At 37.1% G+C, this 24295-nt stretch overlaps 1 protein-coding gene across 4 annotated transcripts in view; it reads left to right on the forward strand.

Annotated features, from left to right (window-relative positions):
* The window catches only part of Cep135 (centrosomal protein 135), a 91128-nt gene that overhangs the window by 17770 nt on the left and 49063 nt on the right, over positions 1-24295 (forward strand). For 3 of the 4 annotated variants that reach the window (XM_063240501.1, XM_003471589.5, XM_013154486.3), the window contains exons 11-15: positions 360-583; positions 4609-4761; positions 5660-5812; positions 13709-13786; positions 19775-19929. In XM_063240501.1, coding sequence (XP_063096571.1) covers positions 360-583; positions 4609-4761; positions 5660-5812; positions 13709-13786; positions 19775-19929 — 763 coding nt within the window. The remainder of the gene's footprint in view (positions 1-359; positions 584-4608; positions 4762-5659; positions 5813-13708; positions 13787-19774; positions 19930-24295) is intronic. The other variant, XM_063240502.1, reaches the window with a different exon arrangement.

Genomic DNA, 24295 nt, shown 5'->3' on the forward strand with positions numbered 1-24295 from the left:
TTATAATTGATTGTTTGCATGTATTATTTTTTAATTGACTTTCACATGCCTAGAAAGTAAAACATGAAAATTTATTGCTTCATTCTGTCATTTATTGTTTCATTTTGGCATACTAAATAGTATCCATCCTATAAGACAAAACAGGGGGACTTTGTCTCATTGGACTTTCTTTAAACTGTAATGCTTTGCTTTTTTGTTTCTCCTCTCTCAATATTTACATCTTTGTTATATCTGGTACTTAAAAGTGACACAAAACAGTTCATGATTTCTGTACTTTTTAAGTTACTTACATTATTTATTTGGCTAATTAACATCATAGATGAGATATTGTTTTATGGTTTAACTACTTTAAATTGCAGAAAGAGAACTAACTTTGGAAGTTGAGAGGATGAGACTAGAACATGGAATAAAACGTCGAGACAAGTTACCTTCTCGTTTAGATACATTTCTCAAAGGTATAGAAGAAGAACGAGATTATTATAAGAAAGAGCTAGAAAGACTCCAACATATCATACAGAAAAGATCTTGCTCTATAAATTACTGTGCACGTGAAAAAAATTCAGTATTTAAAACACCAGAAAAGGTAATATCCTTTTATAAAAATTGGTAAGAAAATGCTTTGAAGCTCTACTGTTGTATTAAATGTAACCTGGGGGCCAGGGATACTGCTCAGTGGCACAGCACCTGCCTGGCAAGCACAAGGTCCTAAGTTCAATTCCCAGTACTACCCCCCCCCCCAGTCTAATCTGTTTCTATGTGCTTTTTGAAAGTTCTGATTTTGATTTCTGTTTTTTCGGTGACATATGCTATGAGAACTCTGCATTAATTAGGAGGACTACTCAACAACAAAGTAGCATACCAATTCCTGGAAATTAAGAAAAGGTTAAATAGTTGATTCATGGGAGAAATATAGAGGCCTCTGGGCTTCTGGAATATGAGACCCAGAGGTTTATGGCCATGGACATTTCCTCTCTTTCTAGAATTGACTTTGTGTATCAGTTACATTGTTTCCCTGATGGCAGAGTGGCTTTGTCCACGTGATACGCAGTATGTCTTCGTGTCACTCTGACATTGGTTAGACCAGTCAGAAAGCTGTGTCACTTTCTACTGACCAGGCATTTTTCCTATTAACTGTTTTGTGAGACATGGTAGAAATTGGAAGCAGGTGAGATGCAGATTTGTTATTTATTACAACTGTATTTGCAAGTTGATAGTCTAAAGATGCTCACCTTGAGAGTCAGGGGTATAGAGTCCCAACTATATTAGAAGCTACAGCAGGAAGATTAAGGTCCAACTGGGCAACTCAGCAAGACGCTATCTCCAAAAAAAGTGATAAAGATACTCATTTTGTGTATCATTTTTATTCCTATTATTTCTCTTTTCTTCCTCCTGCTGCTGCTGCTTCTAATTCCACTACTTTTTCTATTTCTTCTGCTGCTGTTGCCACCTTCTTCTCCTCCTTCTCTTCCTCCTCTTCCTCCTTTTCCTTGTTTTCTTCCTCCTCTTGTTTTGTTTTGTTTTGTTTTATGGTGCTGAGGATCAAATCCAGCGCTTTGTGCTTGGTAGGCAAGCACTTTGTCCCTCAGCTATACCTGTAGGCCTGTGTATTATTTGGGTCTCCTGTTGTATGTATTATTTAAAGTTGATTGTGACTCATGAAGGGTTAAAATCATATGTTTTAAGTCTTATTTTTAGTATTTTATAAGCATCATTTGAATTCTTTAGTTTTTTTCTCTTCTTTCTTTAAGTTTTAGAGCTATAGAGGTCCTGAAAGTTTAGATGGCTCTAATATTGTCGACACACTAGATAAAACTAGGGAGGTTGGGAGGAAAGCATAAAAACTCAAAATACCACCTTTTATATCTTTTCCTATGTCCATCGTCAAATAGTTTATTGTCTTCTGGTAGACTTTCCTTTTTAATCTCATTGATTAATGGCCAAAGTTGGATTTATAGTTATCAGTATAAACAGCATGTTGTTACCTATTATAAGCAAAATAAACTGGTGAGAAACTATAGTGCAGGTTAATTTATATGTTACTGAGTTGTTTTTGTGTTTCTATATCTTTAGGATATAGGGAAAATACATCATTGAATTGATTTTTTTCATTATATAGAAGGATCTTCCACAAAATTATTGGTCAGTTTAATCAATAGCATTGAGTAGATAAAAATCTCAAAGTATCTGTTCTAAATATGTGATACAGTTGCTTGATGTGGATTCACAATTGAAGGACAAGTGAGAGATAATGGTTAGACACTGGTGCAATTAGGAGACACCTTTTCTCCCCTTCGTCTTAGTTTCTTGAAGTGTTATAGTACCAGGCACAGAATAAGAATTCATTTTCTGGAGTTCAGGAAGCTCAGAGTATTTTTAGAGCCCCAGTAATAAATTGCAAGGATCATAGGAAATAGTAGATAAGTGTGAGTGAAAAAGGTGAAGTGTCAATACAATTTTGAGTTCTGGAAACTGGAGGAATACGTTTCCTACCTAAAATTAGGCATTTTAAACCCATCAGAAACACTTTTTGGATAAACAACAAAGACTTCTCTCAAGCTGAATTTGGTACTAGCTTTGAGTTTTCAACCTGTTTTATGGCAGATTGTTAGGCACTGCTTCTTGGGATGATACTCAGAAAAAAACTGTCAATTTTTAATGTCAGTCCTTTATCAATAAAATCTTGTTGATTTTCATCTGTGTTGAGCGGGCCCTGTCTCCTTTCCCCTTGTACTCACCGTGGTGCTTTCTAGTTGGGGGCCTTATACAAGTTCCATTTCCACAAATGGTCTTTGTAACCTGGGAGAAACTGCCTAACATTGTGGAAGCCTGTTTCATCATTTGCAAAAGAAGTATGTGACTATAACTTTCCTGTGATGATTAAATGAGAAAATTTGTATATGGGTCCAGTAAATGGCTCCCAGTAAATGATTTATTTCTTTATTATTTGCTGGCTCAAATCAAATCAGGTCTAATGCTGAGTGCTGTGAGACATGCAATATTAAGATAGAGAAGATAGTTCCTGTCCTTGTGGCTTTCAGTGCTCTGCATGTGTATGCTTATTCTTGAGTGTTAGGAATAATGGGTGTGGTGAAGGGGAGTGAGGTGTTACCCATTAACACTAATACAGATACTATACACAAGATACATTTACAGAAGAATTAAGAGGTTGTTTAGGTAGAACAACCAATAAATGTTTGGGGAACTCGTGGTTTACTATGCACTGAACATGTAATGAACTTTTAAATGTCATTTATCATAAGTGTTAATAAAGAAGGTACAGGAATGGTTCAGAAGACCATGAAAGAACATAGATCTAAATTAGATGGGAAATTTGGAAAGATGTTTTGCAGAACGTGACATTTAAGCTGACACATAAATAGTAATTAAAATAGACTACTAAATCTTTATTCATTGAGCTTTCCTTTTCTAGACTATGAACTATTTCCTTTCTGTAAGATTTCTTTATTTAGATGTAGTCAAGTTACAGGTTTTCTTTTACAGTATTAAACTTTGAGTCCTGAAATCTTAATCTGCTTTGTGTGGTTAAACATCTTGTCCTTTAAGGGATCCAGATAACTAATCTCTTCCATTGTGCCTTGAGTTTTGCTTGTTTAGTCATGGAAATGCCTTGTTTCCAAGAGGACAGTGAGCAGTACCTCACCAAATCTACATTAGCATGGTACATACACAGTAGATACAGTAATAAAGGCTGGCACTCTTTTTAATATGTCAAATTATCACATTATCCCTATGTGGGACTTTTACAGTTAGTGTTTTAATATTGAAATAATATAAGTGTACTATCTTTATTTTTTACAATACCAAAGACGTGGGTCTTTTAAATTGTTCTAGAATAGTAGGCGTGTAGTTGTTCTACAAATGCTAGAAATACCTAAGTCATTGGACATCTGTAATATATACTGCCTGGTAGAAATAAATACTTATATTTATCTGACTGCAGAAATATACCTCGTGTAATCTTCATATTCAGTCGTGGAAAACATCAAGAGTGTGCTGTGCTACTGTATATAGTGGGTAAACGCGCACCTCTACTCTCCTGGTCCTTTCCCTGGAAAGGGTTCTAAACTAGTGGTTTTCAGAAATTGTGATGTACCAGAATCACTTGTAAGGCTTGATAAAACACAGTTACTAGCCCTTATCCTCAGAGTTTCTAAGTTACCACATACAAATTGTTATGCATAACAAATTCATGCTTCTGTTCTAGGGCTTACAGTCTACTACTAATATGAACAGTGCCAGTATGACTGTCAACACATCTAATAGAATCTGATCAAGTAGTATCATTAGTGACTGAGTCCCTTCCTGGGAACCTGAAATCCAGGAAGTTTACCCCAGTGTTGTCAGGGGTTTCATCTGCTTAAAGTATGTCCTTTTTTTCTTCTTTTTTCTTTTTTTTTTTTTTGTGCCAGGTATCGAACTCATGATCTCATACTTGCCAGGCTGGCACAGCATGCCGCAGAGCTATATCCTCAGCCCCAGGATGTTCTTGTTTGTTGGCATCTTTCTATCAGTCTCATCATCAGAGTTTTCGTGACAACCATGAGATAATTATGACAAATGATAACTTCTCTCTTAATTATGTTTTAGGGCGATTACAATGCAGAAATTCATCTGGTCACAAGAGAACGAGATGAACTCCAGTGTATGCTAGAAAGATTTGAAAAATATATGGAAGATATACAGTGCAATGTTAAATTATTGACAGCAGAAAGAGATAAACTAAGTGTCTTATATAATGAAGTAAGAAATTTATTATAATTAACTCAATAGATTATTTAGAACCAGATAGATATAACTATAATGGAACCGATAAATATCCTGCAGATCTCTGTAACATGTGAACCTTTTAATAGTTCTTCATAATTATAAGTAGTAGGAGTTTCTGTTGTTATGTAAATTCTCAAAGGCAGAAATTTGGTTTTTTTTTTTTTTCTTCCCCTCTTCAATCTTTTCTAGCTTATCTGTGTTTTAGGTGTGTTAATCACCTTTCTCTACAAGTATCTGACTCTGAGCCAAGTTTATCCTTGATTTAGACATGTCCCAATATGCCTGAATCCCAGGGATATACTTGGGTAGCAACTGCTGTTTGGAATGGTAGCTGTTAAGGAGCTTACCCTCTAGTGACAAAAAGACACCTTTAGGAAGCAGGATTTGGTATAGCCTGGCCTCGCTACACAGGCTCAGTTGTCATAGGGCACAGTAAGTGCACAAAGCCTAGTCTGTCCCCTACATTTTTTCCCAGGCCCATCTCCCTTGAATTGCTAGTATTTCTTTGACAGAGGGGAAAGGACACACAAGTAGGAGGTTGAGATAACAGAACTGTTGTCATTTTTGCAGCTTTTTAAGGATTTAACTGCAAGCTGTTCCACTTCTGGACTTCCCATAGTTGTCTTAGATTTGAGCTTTCCTGGATCTGCTTAGTTAATTCCTACTTGTCTGTCTGCCATCTAGTTTTCAACATTTTGTAACTGTCACCTCTCAATCTCCATGTCCTTTTGGTGTTACTATTTAATTTTAATCCCTTTTCTCTCACTTTGTCGACATTTGGGAAGACAGTAAAAATAGAATGTGTTCAGTATGCCTTTTTTTAAAAACAGGGCATATCCATGTTTTTTATTTGCTTCTTTTAATTGTTTAGGCTCAGGAAGAATTATGTGCACTAAGACAGGAATCAACCAACACCACTGTCCCTAGTAGCCTTGTTAATATTATGGAAAAGGAAAAGGAACTTGCTGTATCTGATTTAAGAAGAATGATGGCAGAAAAAGAAGATTTAAGAGAAAAGTTAAAAGTAAGTAATAAAATTGACGTATTTTTGGAACAGGGTTTGTTAAGAAAGAGACCTCCATGCGTGTGTCATATGACATTACTATTTAGAATGTACAGCTATATCATAAGTGGCATAAACAGCACGCCTTCCAGGTTTAGACTACCTTGTTTATGACTGGCCTCCATCTAAGAATGGTTTTTGCATTTTTAAACTGTTAAAAGCATATTTAAAGAGGAAGAATATTTCATTGTTGCTAAATAGTATTGTTGGGAGTTGTTAACATATTGGCTGTAGCTTTTTATGTGGTCCAGTGCCAGTCTATCTCTGAACTCAAAAGAAAATTTTTCATGTGGAAAGCGATGAAATTTGCACATACCATGCAATTCACCCATTTAAAGTGTGCTCACAGTCTTGGGCAGCCATCACCACAGTCATGTTTAGGAGTTGTTGTCACCACAATAGGATGTTTGGTACCTGTTAACATCACATCCGTTTCCCCCAGGTCTCTTCACAGTAGGTAACCACTAATCCAGTCTCTGTTTCTGTGGATGTGCCTGCCTTGGAATTTCATGTAAAAGTATGGTGGGTGTCACACCCCTATTCCCCACAACACACACACACTGAGGGTTGAAACCAGGGCATGGGAGGCAAGGCCTCCATCCCTGAGCTAATTCTCCAATTCAAATATGTGATTATTGTGTCTGGCTTCCCATTATAAAGTTTGCAAGGTTCATTCATGAATAATGTTTGTGTACAGCTTCTTGTGCGAATGTTTTCATTTCGCTTGGGTAGATACTCTAGGTCATCGCCCAAGTCTGACTTTAACCAGCAAGGCCAGGCTGTTTTCCACATTGGTCATACCATTTTACCGTACCTCGAGCCATAAATACTGGTTCTGATTTTTCCACATTCTCACCAGTCATACACTTTTTTCAGTCATATTTATTCTAGTAGGTATAGAATATTCTTTGTAGTTTTGATTACATTTCCCAAGTAGTTAATGATGATGAGCATGTTTTCATGTGTATTGTCCATTCTGTATCTTCTTTTTAAAATTCAGATCATTTATCCATTTTTATATTGGATTATTTACCTCATTATTTTGACTTGCAAGAGTTCTTTGTACATTCTTGATTATGATCATCCCTTTATCAGATCTGTAATTTGTAAATACTTCTCATTATTTTATTTTGTGACTTTTATTTTAATTCATGACTTTGAGTCTGCTCGGCAGGCGCTTATGCTGCTGAGCTGTATCTCTGGCTCAAACACTTCTCATTCTGTGGGTCTTCCTTTTACTTTCTTAATGAAAGTCTCTTTGAAGTACAGAAGTTTTAGATGAAATCTTAGTTTATTTTTTTTTTCCTTTGACATCATTTTTGGAGGCAGTATTTATTTAATTACTTTTATAATCTCAAAAATGTTAATACCTATAAAGTGCTTTACAGTGCTCAGCATGTTATAATACCAAATACTGTTATTATAGATTCCATAGTTGCAATATTATGAAATTAATGCTTTGAAAGTAGCAACCAGGGGCTGGGGATTTAGCTCAGTGGCATAAGCGCCTGCCTTGTAAGCAGGCAGTCGTGAGTTCGATCCCTGGTACCGATAAAAAGGAAAAAGACAAAAAAAAAAAAAAAATAGCAACCAGCAGTTGGGCACAGTAGCACATGCTTGTAATCCTAGCTACTTGGAAAGCAAGAGCGAGGAAGACCACAAGGTCGAGGGCATCTTGTGGTGGCAAGTTAGATCTTATCTCAGAATAAAAATCAAAAGGGCTGGGGAAGTAGTCCAGTGATTAGAGTGCTTGTGAGAGGCTCTGAGTTTAATGCTCAGCACTGCAAAAAGGAAGGAGGGAGGGGCTAAAATTTGAAATAAGCATTTTAAGGATAATATTTATGTCACAAATTTTCAGTTAAAGTACACTTTTAAGAATGTTTTCCATTGGAATCTTTACAATACTGGCTTTTAGAAAGTGTTTTCTAATTTTTAAAAAAACACTAAAATTCCCAAATAGGAACCTGCTGTGTAATACTGAAGCTTTTAGCACAATCTACTCACTTCCTTTTTCTTATTTGTTAAAATGACCAAGAAATGTAAAAATAGGATTTAAAAAATGTGATATTTGTGAAAACTTGCAAGAGGCAATAATCAAATTACCAGAATCCTTCTGGTAGCAGGATTTTGTGAGTTTGCAACAGATCTTTTACTTAAAAATTGTACTACTCATTTGCATCATTAAGCTTCCCCTACAAGTCTAGACAATATACACTAATAAACTCTCCCTGAAAATTTCTCTCTCTCTCAGTTAATAACTGAGACCTATCAGTGCTGCCTCTTAAAAAATATTGAACATTTATTAAGCCTTTTCCATATAGGAGGTCCTGTTTGACCTCATGTTTTTTACATGAGCTACCAGTAAATCTTCATAGAAGTCTTTTGTTTGTTAGATACTGCTTACGGGTGAGGTTACGCTGAGTTTACGTAACTTGCCTCATCTCGCTGAGCAGTGAGTCACGAGTCTGGCTCCTGAGTTTATTATTTTCTGTAAGTTTGTTGACATCTTTGTGTTCTCTTGATGTTATTCTATTCTGGTCATCAGTCTCTCTCATCTATATTGTTGTCTTAGTGGCTTCTGTACTTCATTTTGCTCATTTGAACTTATACCTAATACTGAAGTTGGAGTCATCTTTTAAAGATAACATGTCAAGCCCATCATTGCATATTTAAAATCCATTAACTGTTCAAGGGTTTTAGTGATTACTTCTTTTCCATAACTTTACTTCTGCTGTTCCCATTCCCAGCCTCCTTTTTCTTAAGATTCCAGGTTTAATGGACTTTCTCTTGGCTGTAGCCTTCTATAGTCCCCTTGTCTAACAATTTATCCTTTACGTCCTGATTAAACATCATTTTCTGATAGGAAGTGAACCTTCTAGACTCTGGATTGCTTTTGATACATCACCATTGGATTCCTTTTTCTAGAAGAATATTCCTGAATTTTATTTTTAGTCTGTTGTTTAATCTTTTTTTTTTTAACCAACTCTTGCAACTGTGAAGTCAGAGATGGTCCAGTTTATTCACCACTGTATCCCTAGCTCTTTGCTTGATGCTCTTTTATTATTATTATTATTATTATTATTATTATTATTATTATTTAAAGAAAGACAAAACAGAAAACAGGCAGAAATAGCACATACATTCAAAGAAAAGAAATAAACAGTAATAAATCACTAGTTGACATATACATATTGTCCCCCCACAAATAGTCGTTAAAGACACAAAAGTGGAACATATAAATGGGAATTCAACCAGGGAGACTGCAAACAGTTCTGTTCAACTATCCAACAAAAACTAAGTAATATGGCTATCAATCCTATACACTTAGACATGTACGCATTTATCAATATCTTCATTTATGTTGAGACCTAACAAAACTTATTAGATTAAAATCCTTCTGAACAAAGATGGATTTCACATCATAATACTCCGGAATCAGCACTTGGTACTGTAGTGCCCCTTTCTTTCTTTCAAAGTATTTGTTCATTTCATCATGTGTCATGAGATCAGTTCTCATAAACTGTTTATAGGTTTTACGCAAGCGTGAGTCTTAACATGTATCTCTATCCTTTCTATATTAGAGGGAGAAACAGAACAAAGCAGGACAGAACTAAACATGTTCCTATAGACACATAAACTAAAAAGACATATAAAACTGCTGTATAAGGAGTTCTACTATGGTCACTTTGCTGTTTCTTGTTATCATCAACAGAATTGGCTATATCTTTAGATAAAGTATAATTGAACATATCAGTACATAACAGAATTGACAGAAATACAACTTTATAGATAGTGTAGAGCTACAAAAACAGGTAGTAATCAAATCAGAATGGATATTGTGGTGAATAATTGTCATTTTCAGGATAGTTGTCTATACTTCTCAACTTGATACCAGCACCCTAACAGTTCGGATAAAATCTGTCAATAAAGCAGCAATCAAGTCAAATTTAACTAAGATCAGTCATGATACAACAGTGTAAGTAATACAGGGATCCTGATTGAGTTAATAGGAAATTAAAGATGACCACTGTGCTATGTCCTGAAATTTTCAGGACAGCAGTCTGTGCCCTCAGATCCAGTGCTTGTATACAAACTAGGATGGAACAAGTTCCAACCAAGCAGAGTGATGCGAGTAATAAGGGTTTTAATTCCTGAAACACTATTAGCTATATCTTATGCTGGTTTTTTTTTGAAGACTATTCCTCCCCATTGTCCCCCAGAATGAGCTGTGCATTTTGGGGTGTCCCCAACATTCACAGTTTTATATTGGGGGGGGCAACCTGCTATTTACCTAAGTGTTTCTGAACTTTCTCACTCCTGGACTGGATTTCTAGTTGTATTTCTTCATTTATAAGCCTGTCTGTTCAACCTATCCATACTTAACTGGTCCAGTTACCCCTATTACTCTCTGGTTCCCTATCACATCCAGTTCTGCTTTCTCATATATGATTTTGGTCGATGTAACCTTCTTCAGGCTAATTATATTTCCTATAAAGAGCCTTTTGGTGGACCCTACCTCTTGATCCACTCTGCCTGCGATTCTCTCTTTTCTCCCTTAAGCTAGTGTATCTAGGCGATCTATATTAGAAATTATATCCAACCTTCATTGCCTCATTTCTGTTCTGCTCTTTTTCTGTCATTAGTTGTCTGTTTGTCTTTTTATTTCTCTTTTTGCTTCATTCATTGTGGCCTCTCTGCCACTGTTTCTGAAATCCTGGTACTTTTCTCTGTCTTTAGAATGTCTTGCAGTATTCTCTGTAGAGTTGGATTGGTGGTTGCGAATTGCCCCAGTTCCTCTTTATCTTGGAAGCACCTTGTTTCTCCATTAATTTCTAGGGACAGTTGTGCAGGATATATCAATGTTGACTGGAGGTTATTGTCTTTCAAGGCTTGGATTATTTCTCCCCATGCTTATCGTGATTTGATGGTTTGTATTGAGAAGTCTGCTTTAATTCTGATGGGTGTTCCCTTGTAAGTGATCTATTTCTTGTCTCTGACAGCTTTTAATATTCTGTTCTTACATTGGATTTCTGGAATCTTGATTATTATATGCCTGGGTGTAGTTCTGTTTTTGTTGTAGGTGGCTGGAGTTCTGTATGCCTCATACATCTAATATCTTTTCCTTTTCCTATGTTTGGAAAGTTTTCCTTAATTATTTCTGTGAATAGCCTTTGCAGTTCCTTTGTTTGTATCCTTGTTTCTTCATTCACATTCTTTATTGTTAAGTTATAGATCCTCTTGTCCTCTTCTAGCCTTTGTATTTTTACTGCTTGTTTCCTTGTTATTTTTAAGAAGTTTTTCCTTTCATAACCCCACATTACAAACCTGTCCTCCAGTTTAGATAATCTATCCTTAGTTTCTTTCAAGCTGTTATGCCAGCTTTCAATAGAATTTTTAGTTTCCTGGTAATCTCTTTGAACCTGCTTCATATATTCTATGTTTTCTCTATTTTCTTCATCAAACAATTCTCCCCTTCTTTTTTGTTCTTTCATTCTACCATCTGTTTTTTTCTTTGAAGGTACTTATCATTTCTTTAACTACTCTACCTACATCTTGTTTTATTTGGTTAAATACTTCACTTTTGAACTTGGCTATGAGGTCCCAAAGATACTACTTTATGTCTATTGGTGCCATGCCTGATATTGCATGTTTTCAGTCTTCATTCTCTTTTGCATTTACCTTTCCGGATCAGTGTTCTCAGGATTGGGGACTGAGGACCCTTTCTTGTTTCCTCTTTCCATGCTTTTTGTTCCTTCCATACAGGCGTATATAGGAGGCCCAGTTTCTTTCTTTGTTGGTTTTAGTTTGTCTGAAGTGTGCTGCTAGGTGGTCCTACCCACTGCAGTGTACTAGGAGGTACAGACCCAGAAAGCCTAGGTTGGGCCCACCACTCCAGGTCAATCTACTGAATGCTTCACTGTGTTAGGGTGCACTGCCAGGTGCAGGGACTTGGTTTGGGCTAGCCTAGTGGGCCTCAGTCTGTGGCGTCACCCAGGTCAAGTGCTCCCCACCAATCCTGCTTGAGAGGAGAATATGAAGTCACTGCAGCAGTTACTTGAGAGGAGACTGAAGTCACTGCAGCACCCTGTTCTGGCCAGTCTGCCTGGTCTCAGAATGTCCTCTGTTGGAGCCTCTTTGTATACAAAAGGGTATTTATTCCTCTCATTCACCGCAGGTCGATGCAGGGTTCCCCGCCAGCTCTGTTCTCAGTTCAGTTCACGGCTTCCTGCTCTCATAGCGTTCGCGTCTCCAGTGAGTTGAAACTAGCAGGCTATCCCGGCTGTGCCAATTCAGCAGCGGCAGCAAGTTCAATCTGCGAGTTCCAGTGGCAGTACTGAGACTTTAGCTGTTCCAATCGTAGCACCACGACTGCATTTCCAATTGGTTTCTCTCAGCTTAGTTCATTTCTGGGTCGGTAGGATATATCTCCCTCTGCTTAGGACTCCCCACACCGCACCATTCCTGGAATCTATGCTGGCTATCTCAGAGAGCCGCTGTAGCTGCTGTTATCTGTCTGCCATCTTTCATCTAATGCTTGACACTTTCTGTAGAGCATATATTCAGTTAATACCGATTGCATAATTCAATAAATAATGATTTGATAAAATAATTGAAAATAATTGAAGTATCAATGATCCTTTTAACCAAATATATAATCCAAGCATCAAATATGTTTTTTTCATTTTTAATCAGTAACATGAAGATGGAGCCAAGCATAGTGGTATATGTCTGTAATCCTAGTTGCTAAGGAGGCTGAGGCAGGAAGATTGAAAGTCAGAGACCAGCTAAGGCAATTTAGTGAGAAGTTATCTCAAAAATATTTCTTAAAAAGTTGGGGGAGGTGTGAAAGCTGGGATAAATTCAGTGATAGAACATTTGCCTAGAATGTGTGAGGCATTGGGTTCAATCTCCAACACTGAGAAACAGAGAGAGAGAGAAAATAATTAAATATTAATCTTTACTAGAAAATCTCCATGAACAAATCATATTACTTGTCCTGGACTTACCAGCAGTAAGCATTGGATGAGGTAATATAATCAGGAAACTGACTGTCATTCATTACTGAGTCACTCGTCACTGAGACAAAATACCTGATGCACCAAGTTGGGAAAGGAAAGTTTTATTTCTTACAGGTTTTGGAGGCTCCAGTCCATTCTCAGTTGGCTCCAAGGCAGGGTGGCATGGCAGGGCTGCAATTCATGGCGGCTGCAAACAGCAAAGCAGAAACTGACAAGAGAGCGAGACATGCCTTCTTCCTGCCATTACATCACATCCTGGCTCCACCCCTATGTGGGTGTAGCAGTGACACCATCAATTGAAGCACTTTACAATGAGCCAGTCACAGATGTATAATGTAAACTCATGAGGTCTGGGGGCCACCAACATGAACCTTGAATTTGTACTCACCTTGTATTTGTACTGCTCGCTCTATTCTTAAAGCTCTGATCTCTTGCCTGATCTCAGGATTGTGTTTCCTATACCTGTCTTGTACTCTTGTGTTTGTTTGTTTGTTTGTTTTCTTAGTATTTTCCTCTTCTCAAGGCCTACTTTTGAGTTTGTTGCCTATCCTGCTGACTTTTCCCTTTGTATAGTTGTGCTGGTATGGACTAAGCTATATAAGCCTATGTTAATGAACCCGTATCTATATGTCCTTTGCTGTAATCACATATGGAGGTAGAGAATGTAAAAATGAGAACCTATTGTACCTTTTTTAAAATATGTAAAGCATTGTTTTTATGAAATGTAACATTTCTGTTTTGTGAAAAAGACAAGTATAATAGTAAAACTTGTGTTGCCTAATATGGTGATTTTTATTACCTGATATAAATAAACACTTTCTATTAAATTCTCTTTCAGAATATCGAGGAAATGAGTGCTTTTGGCAAAGCAGAATTAGAGAAAACTATTGAACATTTGACATGTGTTAATCATCAGGTAATTGATCAAACTGGATTTGGAATATAATGTTATATGAAAGACTGTCAATCTTCACTTTAATATACTGGTTTTTTAAATTACACAGTAATTTGCTAGTAAAATTGTATAGCAGTAAATAGGAGTATGTACTTTGAAAGGCTGATTACTTAGGTTGAGATCATCTCTCCTGCTATATCTATAGGCAAGTTACTTGACCTTTCTGACCCTCAATTTCTTATAAAGTAGTATTAGTACTTCTTAGGGTTTTTGTGAAAATTAAATAGGTTAATAACACATGGAAAGAATTTCGAAGAAAGAGTACTTGATGTATTTCAGTGATTATTGTAGCTTTGGTCTTACCAAAATAATTACAAAATATATACACAGGAAGTAAAAAAAGTAATTCATTGTCATTCTTCATTACTGTACTCCCTCGAGAACCCTGCATTGGTTCCAGGAAGTCCTTAGGTAACAAAATCCTAGGATGTGTAAGTCCCATGTATGAAATGACATAGTATTTGCATATAACCTATGCATCTCCTCCTGTATACTTTAAATCATCTCTGGGTAACTTACAATATCTAACACACCAGAAGTACCATAAAAATAGTTGCTTCTCTGTATTGCTTAGGAAATAATTACAAGGAACAAATTCTGTACATGTTCAGTACAAATGTAACTACCGGGGCTGGGGATTTAGCTCAGCGGCATAAGTGCCTGCCTTGCAAGCAGGCAGTTGCGAGTTCGATCCCTGGTACCAATAAAAAAAAAAAAAAAAAAAAAAAACAAATGTAACTACCATGGGTCTAACTACATAGTTGGCTAAATCTACAAATGTAGAAACCATGGATATAGAGGACTAACTGTCCTTTAGGGGTAAGATTTTTGACAATTTGGGGTACTTTCTAACAATATTTTCTATTTTGTTTTGGTTGCTTTGTATCACAATGTTGTTACTTTTGTTATTTGTCCCCTTAATTCTATTGTTTGAGTCATTTGATTTTTCTCCTTATCATGGGTTATATTTTCCTGCTTCTTTTGAGTGCTGGTTAATTACAGATTGTATACCAAGGCATTGTGAATTTTACCCTATTGATTAGTTCGGAGATGCAGTTAAACTACATGGAAAGTAGCCTGAACCTCTTTATCCTTGTTTCTAAGCTTCCTTAGGTGGAACCAAAGTAATGTATAGTCTTGAACTAATTTTGCTTCACTGCTGAAGTAAAACCCTTTTTAGTAGGCCATCTGCTGTCTGTTGAAGATGGTAGGGTTTCTGAATGACCAGTGGGGACATGTGCTATTCCTGAGCCTGCATGAGCCTTGAATTTGTTCCTTCTACTTCCTGATGGTTCTTTCCCTGGCCTTGGTTGCTTAGCTGTCTGTGCTGAGCTCTACGTTGAATGCTAAGGGATAACTACTCATATAGATCTCTGGATCTTTCATTCTGCAGCTCCTGTTCATGATTTTCTTTGTAACTTTTTGACTTTCATTCCTGCCTTTTAAACATGGGGTGGTCACCAGTCTTCATCTGGCTTCCTTTTCCTATACCCCAGTCTAGAAGTTCTCCAGACATTACACTGTAGCAATCATTTGCTTCTCATCTCAGGTGGTCTATGTCTATCATTGTCTTTTGCCCAGTGTCTTAAAAACTATTCCTATATTTAGGCTAATTTTTTAGTTATTTTAGGAAGAGAGTAAATCTGATCCCTATCACTCCAGCTTGACCAGAACTTTAAAGCAAGAATAAGCTGGAACACACATCTAAAGAAAGTAGCGCAGGTCACTGAAATGAAACTAGAAGATAGGAAACATGAAAGAAGTTAAAATGTTAGAGAATAGAATGATAAGATTTAACCTATATTTAGTTGAATATGAATTTATGTTATACAATTTGAGGACTGTATAGTAGAATACGTGGGAGAGAGAGTATTTGAAGAAATAATGGCTGATTATTTTCTATACAGTAAGAAAACACAGAAATACTGATTTTCAAAAGGCACACTGAATTTCAGAAGAATGACAAATCCCAGTCAAAATAAATTTTAAAAAGTACTTTAAAAAATATGTTACCTCTTGATAAATTTTTAATTATCTTTACAGAAAATTTGCAGCTTCACTAAAAGTCATTTAAAAAGACCTAATTAAATGGAGAGATGCCTCAACTTTGTATTTTAAAAAGTGACCAATACAATGTTTATAAAAGTAAATTCTCTACAAGCTGTTCTCTAAAGTTACATAATTCTAGCTGAAATCCTAAGGTACCAGTATGTCTGTGTTATGAAAATTGACAGTGTTGTAGTCAGGGGTTGTGCAGAGAACAATTAGAATCAGGACATGGAGTTTATAATATTATTTATGATGGTCACCCAGAGTTATCACAAGAAAATGCAGGAAATCTATCCACAACACTAGACATAGAATATTTAGCCAAGGGCCTGAGTATCAAAGCAGTGTCCCACATGGTCCAGATGAAGACCCAGAGCTCATAACAATGCCTCCCACAAGTCCAACTGGAGGTCTAGGGCCCACAAGGACTCATACCAGTCTGTTTTATGGATCTGTGTTGGGAAGCCCCAAAGATCAGTGGCAGAAGCTAGGAAATCTGTGCCAGCAGGGTGAAGGAGCTGTGCTGGTAGGTTGAGAGTTCTGTGCTGCAGCTGAAAAGTCACACACAAAACAAAGACCAGGGCTGTCCTGAAAAACACCACAGCCATCCTCAGCAACCCAGAGGCCCTGAGCTCCTCTGACAGTAAGCATAGTTGAGTACATGCTAGGAAGCCAGCATAACGAGTTCATCCTGGAGATTAAGCAGCACCCATCTTCCCCTCTGGAGCCAGGAAGCAATGCTCAATGTGAGGACCAGAGCTTCTCCAGGATAACCAATGACTCAAACAGCAACGTGTGGGAGAACCCACACTGCCTCAATGCTTTAACACCTCCCTTCTCCACATCTCTGTTTATGCTGGCAACTTTCCTCAGGTGAAACATCTGTGCTCAGCACCATGATAATTTAATTCCGCTGGCATTAAGTTAACCACCAGTTTCCAATCTGTAACAGGCAGTAAATTCTAAAATATACATGGAAACAAAAAAGCCAAGAACCATATAGAAGTCTTAAAGAAAAATATGATACTGGATTTGCGCTACCAGATTTGAGGGCTTTGGCATCATTTTAATTATGATCTAATTACATAGTAAAGTAATACAGTTATGATTAATTATATAATAAGATGGAGAATAATGGAGACTGATAAAATCCAAGAGAGTGTAAACCCACAAATACAAGGAAACCTGATGTATAAAGTAACTCAGATAGGGCTGGGGATGTAACTTAATGGAGTGCTTGCCTGGCAGGCTCAAGTCCTGGGTTCAGTCCTCAGTACTGCGGGACAAGGAAAGGAACAATTATCCAGTAATTGTTTCTGGGGAAAGTAGCTACTTACATTTTAAAAAAGACAAAAAAAAAAAAAAAAAAAATGGATCCTATTGTAAATATACCATACCTCCAAATTGTTTCAAGGTTATTTATAGCCTTAAGCATTCAAAACATTACATTTTTAAAGAAATGCATGAAAAAAATCTTTTCAGCTTTGGGGAAGTAATAAGAGCATTCATTTACATAATATTTAGTATGTGTCAGACCTTTTTAGCAATACTTCATACATATATATTTTAATTCTCATAGCAAGCATGTAAAGTAAATGCTATATTATTTTGTAAATAAGGAAACTAAGGCAGAAAAGAAACTTACTCATGATCACATAGCAGACAGGTATCTAGTGCTAAATTGTATACTACTAAACAAGACACAAACACAAGTTTATTCCATAAAAGAAAGCATAAATAAATAGGACCATATTGATAAAAATGTATTTGTTTACCTAATAACCATAAATTGAAAAATGAACCACTAATTAAAATAGCAACTAACTGAAATAGCAACTTTACCCCTCCCCCCAACAAGATATGAATAGACACTTCTGGAGAAAGAATTAATAAATTAATAAATATAAAAAGATACTCTGTCTCTTATAGGGAAATACAAAGTAAAACTGCACTGAAGTCATTTCATATCCATTAGGTCATCAGTTACTCTTGGGAGTCCAAGTTGGTACCTCCTTGTTGAATAATTTGGCATTATCGCAGCAATGGCATGCATACCTTGTAAGCCAACAATTCTATTTCTAGATATGTGCCCTAGAAACAGTCAGCAGGCTGTGGCCCTCAAGCCAGTTCAGTTTCCAGTCTGATTTTTGTGTGTGCGTGCGTGTGTGTATGCGTGTATGTGTTTATTTGCATCTTTATTTTGCAGTCTGTGAGGCTTCCCAACTCTCACCCCAGAGAAGGGAAAGAAGAGGAGCAGATGTTGGGTCCAAAGGGGAAAGTCTCTGTGTGATTCACCCCATTTTCTCTTTTCCTTAAAGAGACTCGTTGCCCAGTACATGCTTAGGGTCATGTGTCAGGTCCTCACCGGAATCAGCCTGTCGAAGGAGAAGTGCCAAATGGAGTCCTCCTGGAAAACATCAGGGTGGGGGACTTGGAGAGTACACATCATCCCAGCTCTTCCCCCATGTGGCAAGTGGTGAGGGAGGCAGCGGCATCACTGGAGCACACTCGACTTAGCAAGACTCCATCTCAAAATAATGTTAATAGGAACATTAACATTAATAATGTAAATTATCAAAAATTTAAAATGGGCTGGGTATGTAGCTCAGCTTGAAGGCCATGGGTTAAATTCCTGTGAGGCGTGAGGATGGCTGCAAGTTAAAGGCAAGCCTGAATTACACAGCAAGACTGTCTCAGAACATCAAAGGTAAAAAAGTTGCCGGAAGCCAGGCCTGCTGCCCTACATGTGACATCCTTGCAGTGGAGGACTGAGGGAGGCAGGACTGTGAGTCCTTCAAAGCTACCCTGGACCACACAGAAAGGTCCTGTGCCTCTGTACTAAAAAACAGACAGTGAAGTCCAGGGTCCCCAGCCAACATCCCTGAGAAGCACCCAAGATATGGCAGTGAGAGAAAGAAAGATTTTCAGTCTGTTTTTGTAAATTGAATTTTTAGCAAACAGAAGACTTGATCATTATTTTCTGTATTGTCTGTGGCTGCTTTTGCATGTCGGTGGAGGTTCCCGTGACAGATATAGGTCCTACAAAGCCTGAGATAGTTTTCTGGTAGAATCCAAAAACAAGCCAGATATCAATTGAATGGAAAATGGATAAATGATTGTAATTCATACCAACATTTGTCATAGAGCAGAAAAAATATAGAGCAGTGTTACAGTGTACCAAAACTCAATGAATAGTAACTACTAACATCAACATGTATGAATCTTAGAACTTTTATACCAAAAAAAATGAATTCCTGAAGAAGGCATGCAGTATGATACCACACTTGCCTAAAGTTCAAAAACATGTAAAGCTAAGCAGTGTATTGGTCAGGAATTCATATTAATGTGTTACACCAAAGAAAAGCAAGAGGCCGAGCACCATGGCACGTGCCTGTCCTGCTACTTGGGAGCCTGAAGCAGGCATCACTGTGGATACTAGTACAAGGCCAGCCTGGGCAGCCTGGCTCATAGTAAAATAAATAGGAAAAGCAAGAAAAGAAACACAAGATTGAGGGTAATGACTTGGTTTACAACATTTTCTGCTTTGGTTTCTCCTTAATTTAGTTGAATCTACTTAGTGTTTTTAAGTCTTAAAAATTTTCACTCTCCTAGTTGTTTTGCTTCCTGTTTCCTTTTCTGTTGTATTTTTCTCTTTCTCTTTCTCTCTCTCTCTCTCTTTTTTTTTTTTTTTTTTTTTTTTTTTGTTTGTATCTTTTCCTTCATTTTAGTGATGGGAAGAGAAGTAAATGGATATGCATTTTCTGACATCTAGAACCTAAGTATACACGTGACTCTTAACGTTTAAAAAATAAATCTAATTTCTTTTCTTCCAGAAATATTATTAAAAAGTGCCTATGAAAAATAAAAACCCTAAAATATGCCTGTTAATTTTAATTATAGCTGGAAAGTGAAAAATACGAATTACAATCTAAAGTGATAATAATGAAAGAAACAGTAGAGTCACTAGAGAACAAATCCAAACTCCAAGCTCACAAGCTTAGCCATCTCATGGCTGGTGACTCATCCTATCACAAAACAGAGTTGAACTCTCTTAGGTAAGTTTATTAAACCTTTTGTTGTTTCGCTTTAGGGAAAATGTTTCTAGGTATGTAAGGTGCATGTCCCTGGAGTTTCGGACTGTATCTTTGGCCTTGCAGCAGAATCACCTGAGGGCTTTTGAAAAGAGTTTTGGGGCAGATCTGTGATGTTCTAACTTGCTAAATAAATTTTGGTGGGTTTTCGGATATATATATATATATTTTTTTAAACTTTAATATGTTGCAGGCAAAATTCTGGTGCCTATACCTTTTGAAATTCCTTTTAATGATTGCTTCAGATTATTTTTCTCTATAGCATAAGATTAGTGAAAATTACAGAACTCTTTGCTACCGATACATTTTCCTTGTTTCTTTTGTCTTTCTCAAAGAAATGTAAAATCCTAATATTTACTCCTGGAAATTTTGGAGTGAGTGTGTGCATCTGTGTGTGTGTGTGTGTGTGTGTGTGTGTGTGTGGTGCTAGAAACTGAACCTAGAGTCTAGCAAGTGCTGTACTTCTGAGCTGAATCTCCACCCTAGAAACATTTTTAACAAAAGAGGGTCCATGAGTAGTGTACCCACTGTTACATTTATAGTAAGAATCAGCGAAAGATTTGCAAATGCTAACAAGATATTATGTCTGTGAAAATAAATCAGACTGAAGCATTCAGAAAGAATTGTAGTGATAATTTTAAAAGAAATTGACATATTAAAATAAGGGTTTTTGAACAGTAGATGGGCTGTTACTGAAAACTGAGTTGGTGAAATCGAAAACAAACTCAAGAAATTTGTCTAGAACGTAGGACAAAAAGGAATGATGACACACATTTAGTATACAAAAACTAAGAATCACAGAAGTATGTAGTAAAATAAACACAGCAAAGGTGGGAATCAGAGGAATAATTAGGAGAAGAAAAGCTGGAGATTAGTCCATTTACCTGATTGTCAAAACAGCATAAAACAATAAGATGAATCACTGATTTATGTGATCAATTAAGGAGTATTGTATTTGGGACTCGAGTAAGTCATCTTCAGTTTCACCCCTTAGTTGTCCTTATCAAGTAGCCTTTAGGAAGAACTGAAACAGTTGCTGCCCGTCTGCCCTGCTCTGCTCTGGTCTGCTCCCCTCCCCTCCACCCTCCCAACTTCCTCACCCTCCTCTCTCTTCTTCTTTTGCAAGCACTACAACATCCTATGAAGGAAATGTGAGTGGATCAGCCCTTCTTCTGGTTAATGTCTACATTCAGCTTCAAAGTAGCAATATCATGGTGTGATTTTATTTCTCAGAATTATTAAGCTGGCTAGGTGTGGTTTTACACACCTGGAATCAGTGATTTAGAAGCTGAAGCAGGAGAATCAAGTTCAAGGGCAACCTGGGGAACTTAGCAAGACCTTGTCTCAAAAAATAAAGAGCTGGGAATATGGCCTTGGCCTTTGCCTTTGCCTAGCATGCATGGAGGCTCTGGGCCCAATCCTTAATAATGTAAAGAAGAATAATTGACTGTGTATTCTTTTTACTTTTGTATCCAGCCGACTGGATCGGGCACTTAATCCATTTTGCTTTTTCTTCAGAACATAGCTGCAATACCTGTTTCCTTTCCTTGGTTTTTCTTCTTATGCTAATGTCCTTTTCTCCTGTCAGCTCAGTTGGCCTCTTCCTCACCCACAAGTCAGGCACTGAGGTATGGAGAACTGTGAGACTGGTTCTACCCTCTTTAACCTGGGCATGTTGCAGAATTTCATACCTGTTTTGCTGTGACAGGAAAGTAGCTTAGTACCACTTTTGATACGGTTGATAGAACTCGAGTCAATTCTCTTTTCTTTTATGTGACACATATGAGAAGCTGATTTTCAGGTAGATGAGGTGCATGTTCCTTTCCGTCCACCTCGTGGACCTTCCCCTCTTGCCCTCCTGCATCAGGTATCGTCCACCAACTTTCAGTGCCACCAAAACACGCTTTCCATATAGGGCATAGTCTCCAATTGTTGAGATAGAGTCTTTGGTCTAGTCACCAGATGTAGCATCAGGGTTGTATAAAACTCTGTAACTTTTTAAAGTTAAATGACTGTTGCCTTCTTTGAAGTGTAGGATTTAATGAGACTAGGATTTTATAGCCCAAATCAAAACTCCATAACACAGTAAAGGAATGTCTTTTCACCCCCCAGTAAGATGCCTGTTTACTCCTCAGAGCAAATTGTAGAGCCAGGATCAGCAAACTTTCTGTGAATGTCAGTCAGTGTTTCAAGACTGTATGGGCCATATAGTTTCTGTCACACCTACATAACCCTACTGTGCCTTTGTAGCTCAAAATTAACTGCAGGCACTATACAAGTGGAAGAACGTGGTTATGCTTTGGTATAACTTTATCGATACTAAAACTTGGACTTTAAATTCTTTTATTATGTCACAAATTAACAGTTTTTGGTTGAAAAATGTTTTTAATCATTTAAATATGTTAAAACTATTTGTAAAGTTTGAAACTTGCAAAAATAGCTGTAGTTCGTCAACTTCTGTTTAAGAATAAATTGTTTCCAGTCCAGTTAGACAACTTTTCTCAGTTGACCCTTGATCCTTACAACTGCTAGCTGTGAAACTAAACAGCTGAGATTCCTGCAGCAGAAAATACTGTCATACTGTCTCAGTTCACCTTAGTCTTTAATCATTGTGTGCTGGTCACGCCAAAGAGGTATATACTTACTGAGGATAAACAAGTACAATAGCAGATTTTCCTGGAAATGACTCATAAATTCTTGTCATAATTATTATTATGCCAGTAAATATCAATAGGATATTGATATCAACAGAATATTAACATCAATAGGATATAAAAATAGGATTTGTTTATATGTACTCATAAAACCAAACTTAGTTGGTCTCCTTGAAGAAGTATTTATTTGTTAAGGGGATTAGATATTATTTTAGATAAGGAAATAAGACCTATAGATTACGTAGGGTACCTAAAAACTATCCCTGGGGTATTCCTAAAATTTTTTTTTACCAAATCAGGAGGAAAGACCAGGGTGGTGAATGAGGATAACTGAGCTTGTGGAGCTCGAATTTAAAGGACCAAATAAACGAGGGCGTCATCTCCTTGCAGAAACCTAAAAGAAAAACCAATCAAAATTCTTCTTCCCTCTTCAGTGTACCAGGAGATTAACAGTGTGACTCGATAAGTGGTGGGCTATACCCAGAGACTTTTGGGAGAAATCTAAAATAAAACAGATACCACACCAGCATATTCTGTTAGCCCATCATAGTTTCAAGCCTACCTCCATTAGGTAGAGTTTCAGCTCCGTGTTAGAAGTTAAACACTTCTTATGAATAAAGGACCATTTCAGATGCTGTCCTTGTTTAAAATACATTCTGTCATGAAAGGAAACATTTGTGTCCCATTAAATGTATAATGCCTTGTAATATAACACACGAGGAATTTGAGTCTAAAGAGACAAACAACCAATTAACGTGTCTTTTCGGTGAAGAGCTAGAACTTGACCCAAGACCACTATTACTGCTTCTCTCTAGTGGGAAGTCATTACTTCTTTACTGTGTTTTATAGTACTTTTGAAGCTAAGAAACTTACTCTTGTTTTCCTACTTAGTTCTCAAAGTTTCATTTCCAAACATAATTATGAACAAATAATGAGGCAGTTACTCAGCTGTTCTTCCCTATGAGATTTCCACCCCAGTTCTTTATTCAGAAGACCTTTATCATCTCGAAGCCGTGGCCACACCTGTTTTCCCAGCACTGACGGAGGCTGAGGCAGAACTGCAAATTTGAGCCCCACTTGGGTTACTTGTCTTAAAATAAAAAATAAATACATGCAAGTATAACACACTTGTTAATCCTAGCACTCTGGGAGGCTGAGGTAGAAGGGTCACAGGTTGGAGGCCAGCCTGGGCAACCTAGGCAATTAGTGGGATCCATTCTTAAAAATTAAAAACATAAAAATAAAAAATGTGCTAAGATTGTAGCTTGGTGTGAAAACTCTGGATTCATTGCCAATAATAATAATAATAAATTATTAAAAGTAAAAATAGCTGCAGATGTAACTCACTGGTAAAGAGCTACTGGCTTTCATCCCGATACTAAAAAGAAAGAGAAGATAACCAATGCTATGTTAGCTGTTTGTTACTGGGACAGAGTACCTTACACAAAGGAGAAAGGGTTTATTTTGGCTCTGTTTCAGAGATGTCAGCCCATGGTTGACTGGCTCCTAAGTGCTCTGTGGTCATTCCGTTTCTGGAAGGAATCTGTAGCTTCCTTACAAAGGTTTTCCACAGGAAGAATATTGGTTTCCCAGGATAGTGTGCAGAGAGCAATATGATGTAGTAGAAAAACATTGATAACGGGTTAGACTCTCCTAGATTTCCATCTTTCTTTGCC

The sequence above is a fragment of the Cavia porcellus genome, unplaced genomic scaffold (assembly GCF_034190915.1).
Source record: "Cavia porcellus strain 051 isolate PalLab524CR breed Dunkin Hartley unplaced genomic scaffold, mCavPor4.1 scaffold_30, whole genome shotgun sequence".
Classification (NCBI taxonomy): domain Eukaryota; kingdom Metazoa; phylum Chordata; class Mammalia; order Rodentia; family Caviidae; genus Cavia; species Cavia porcellus.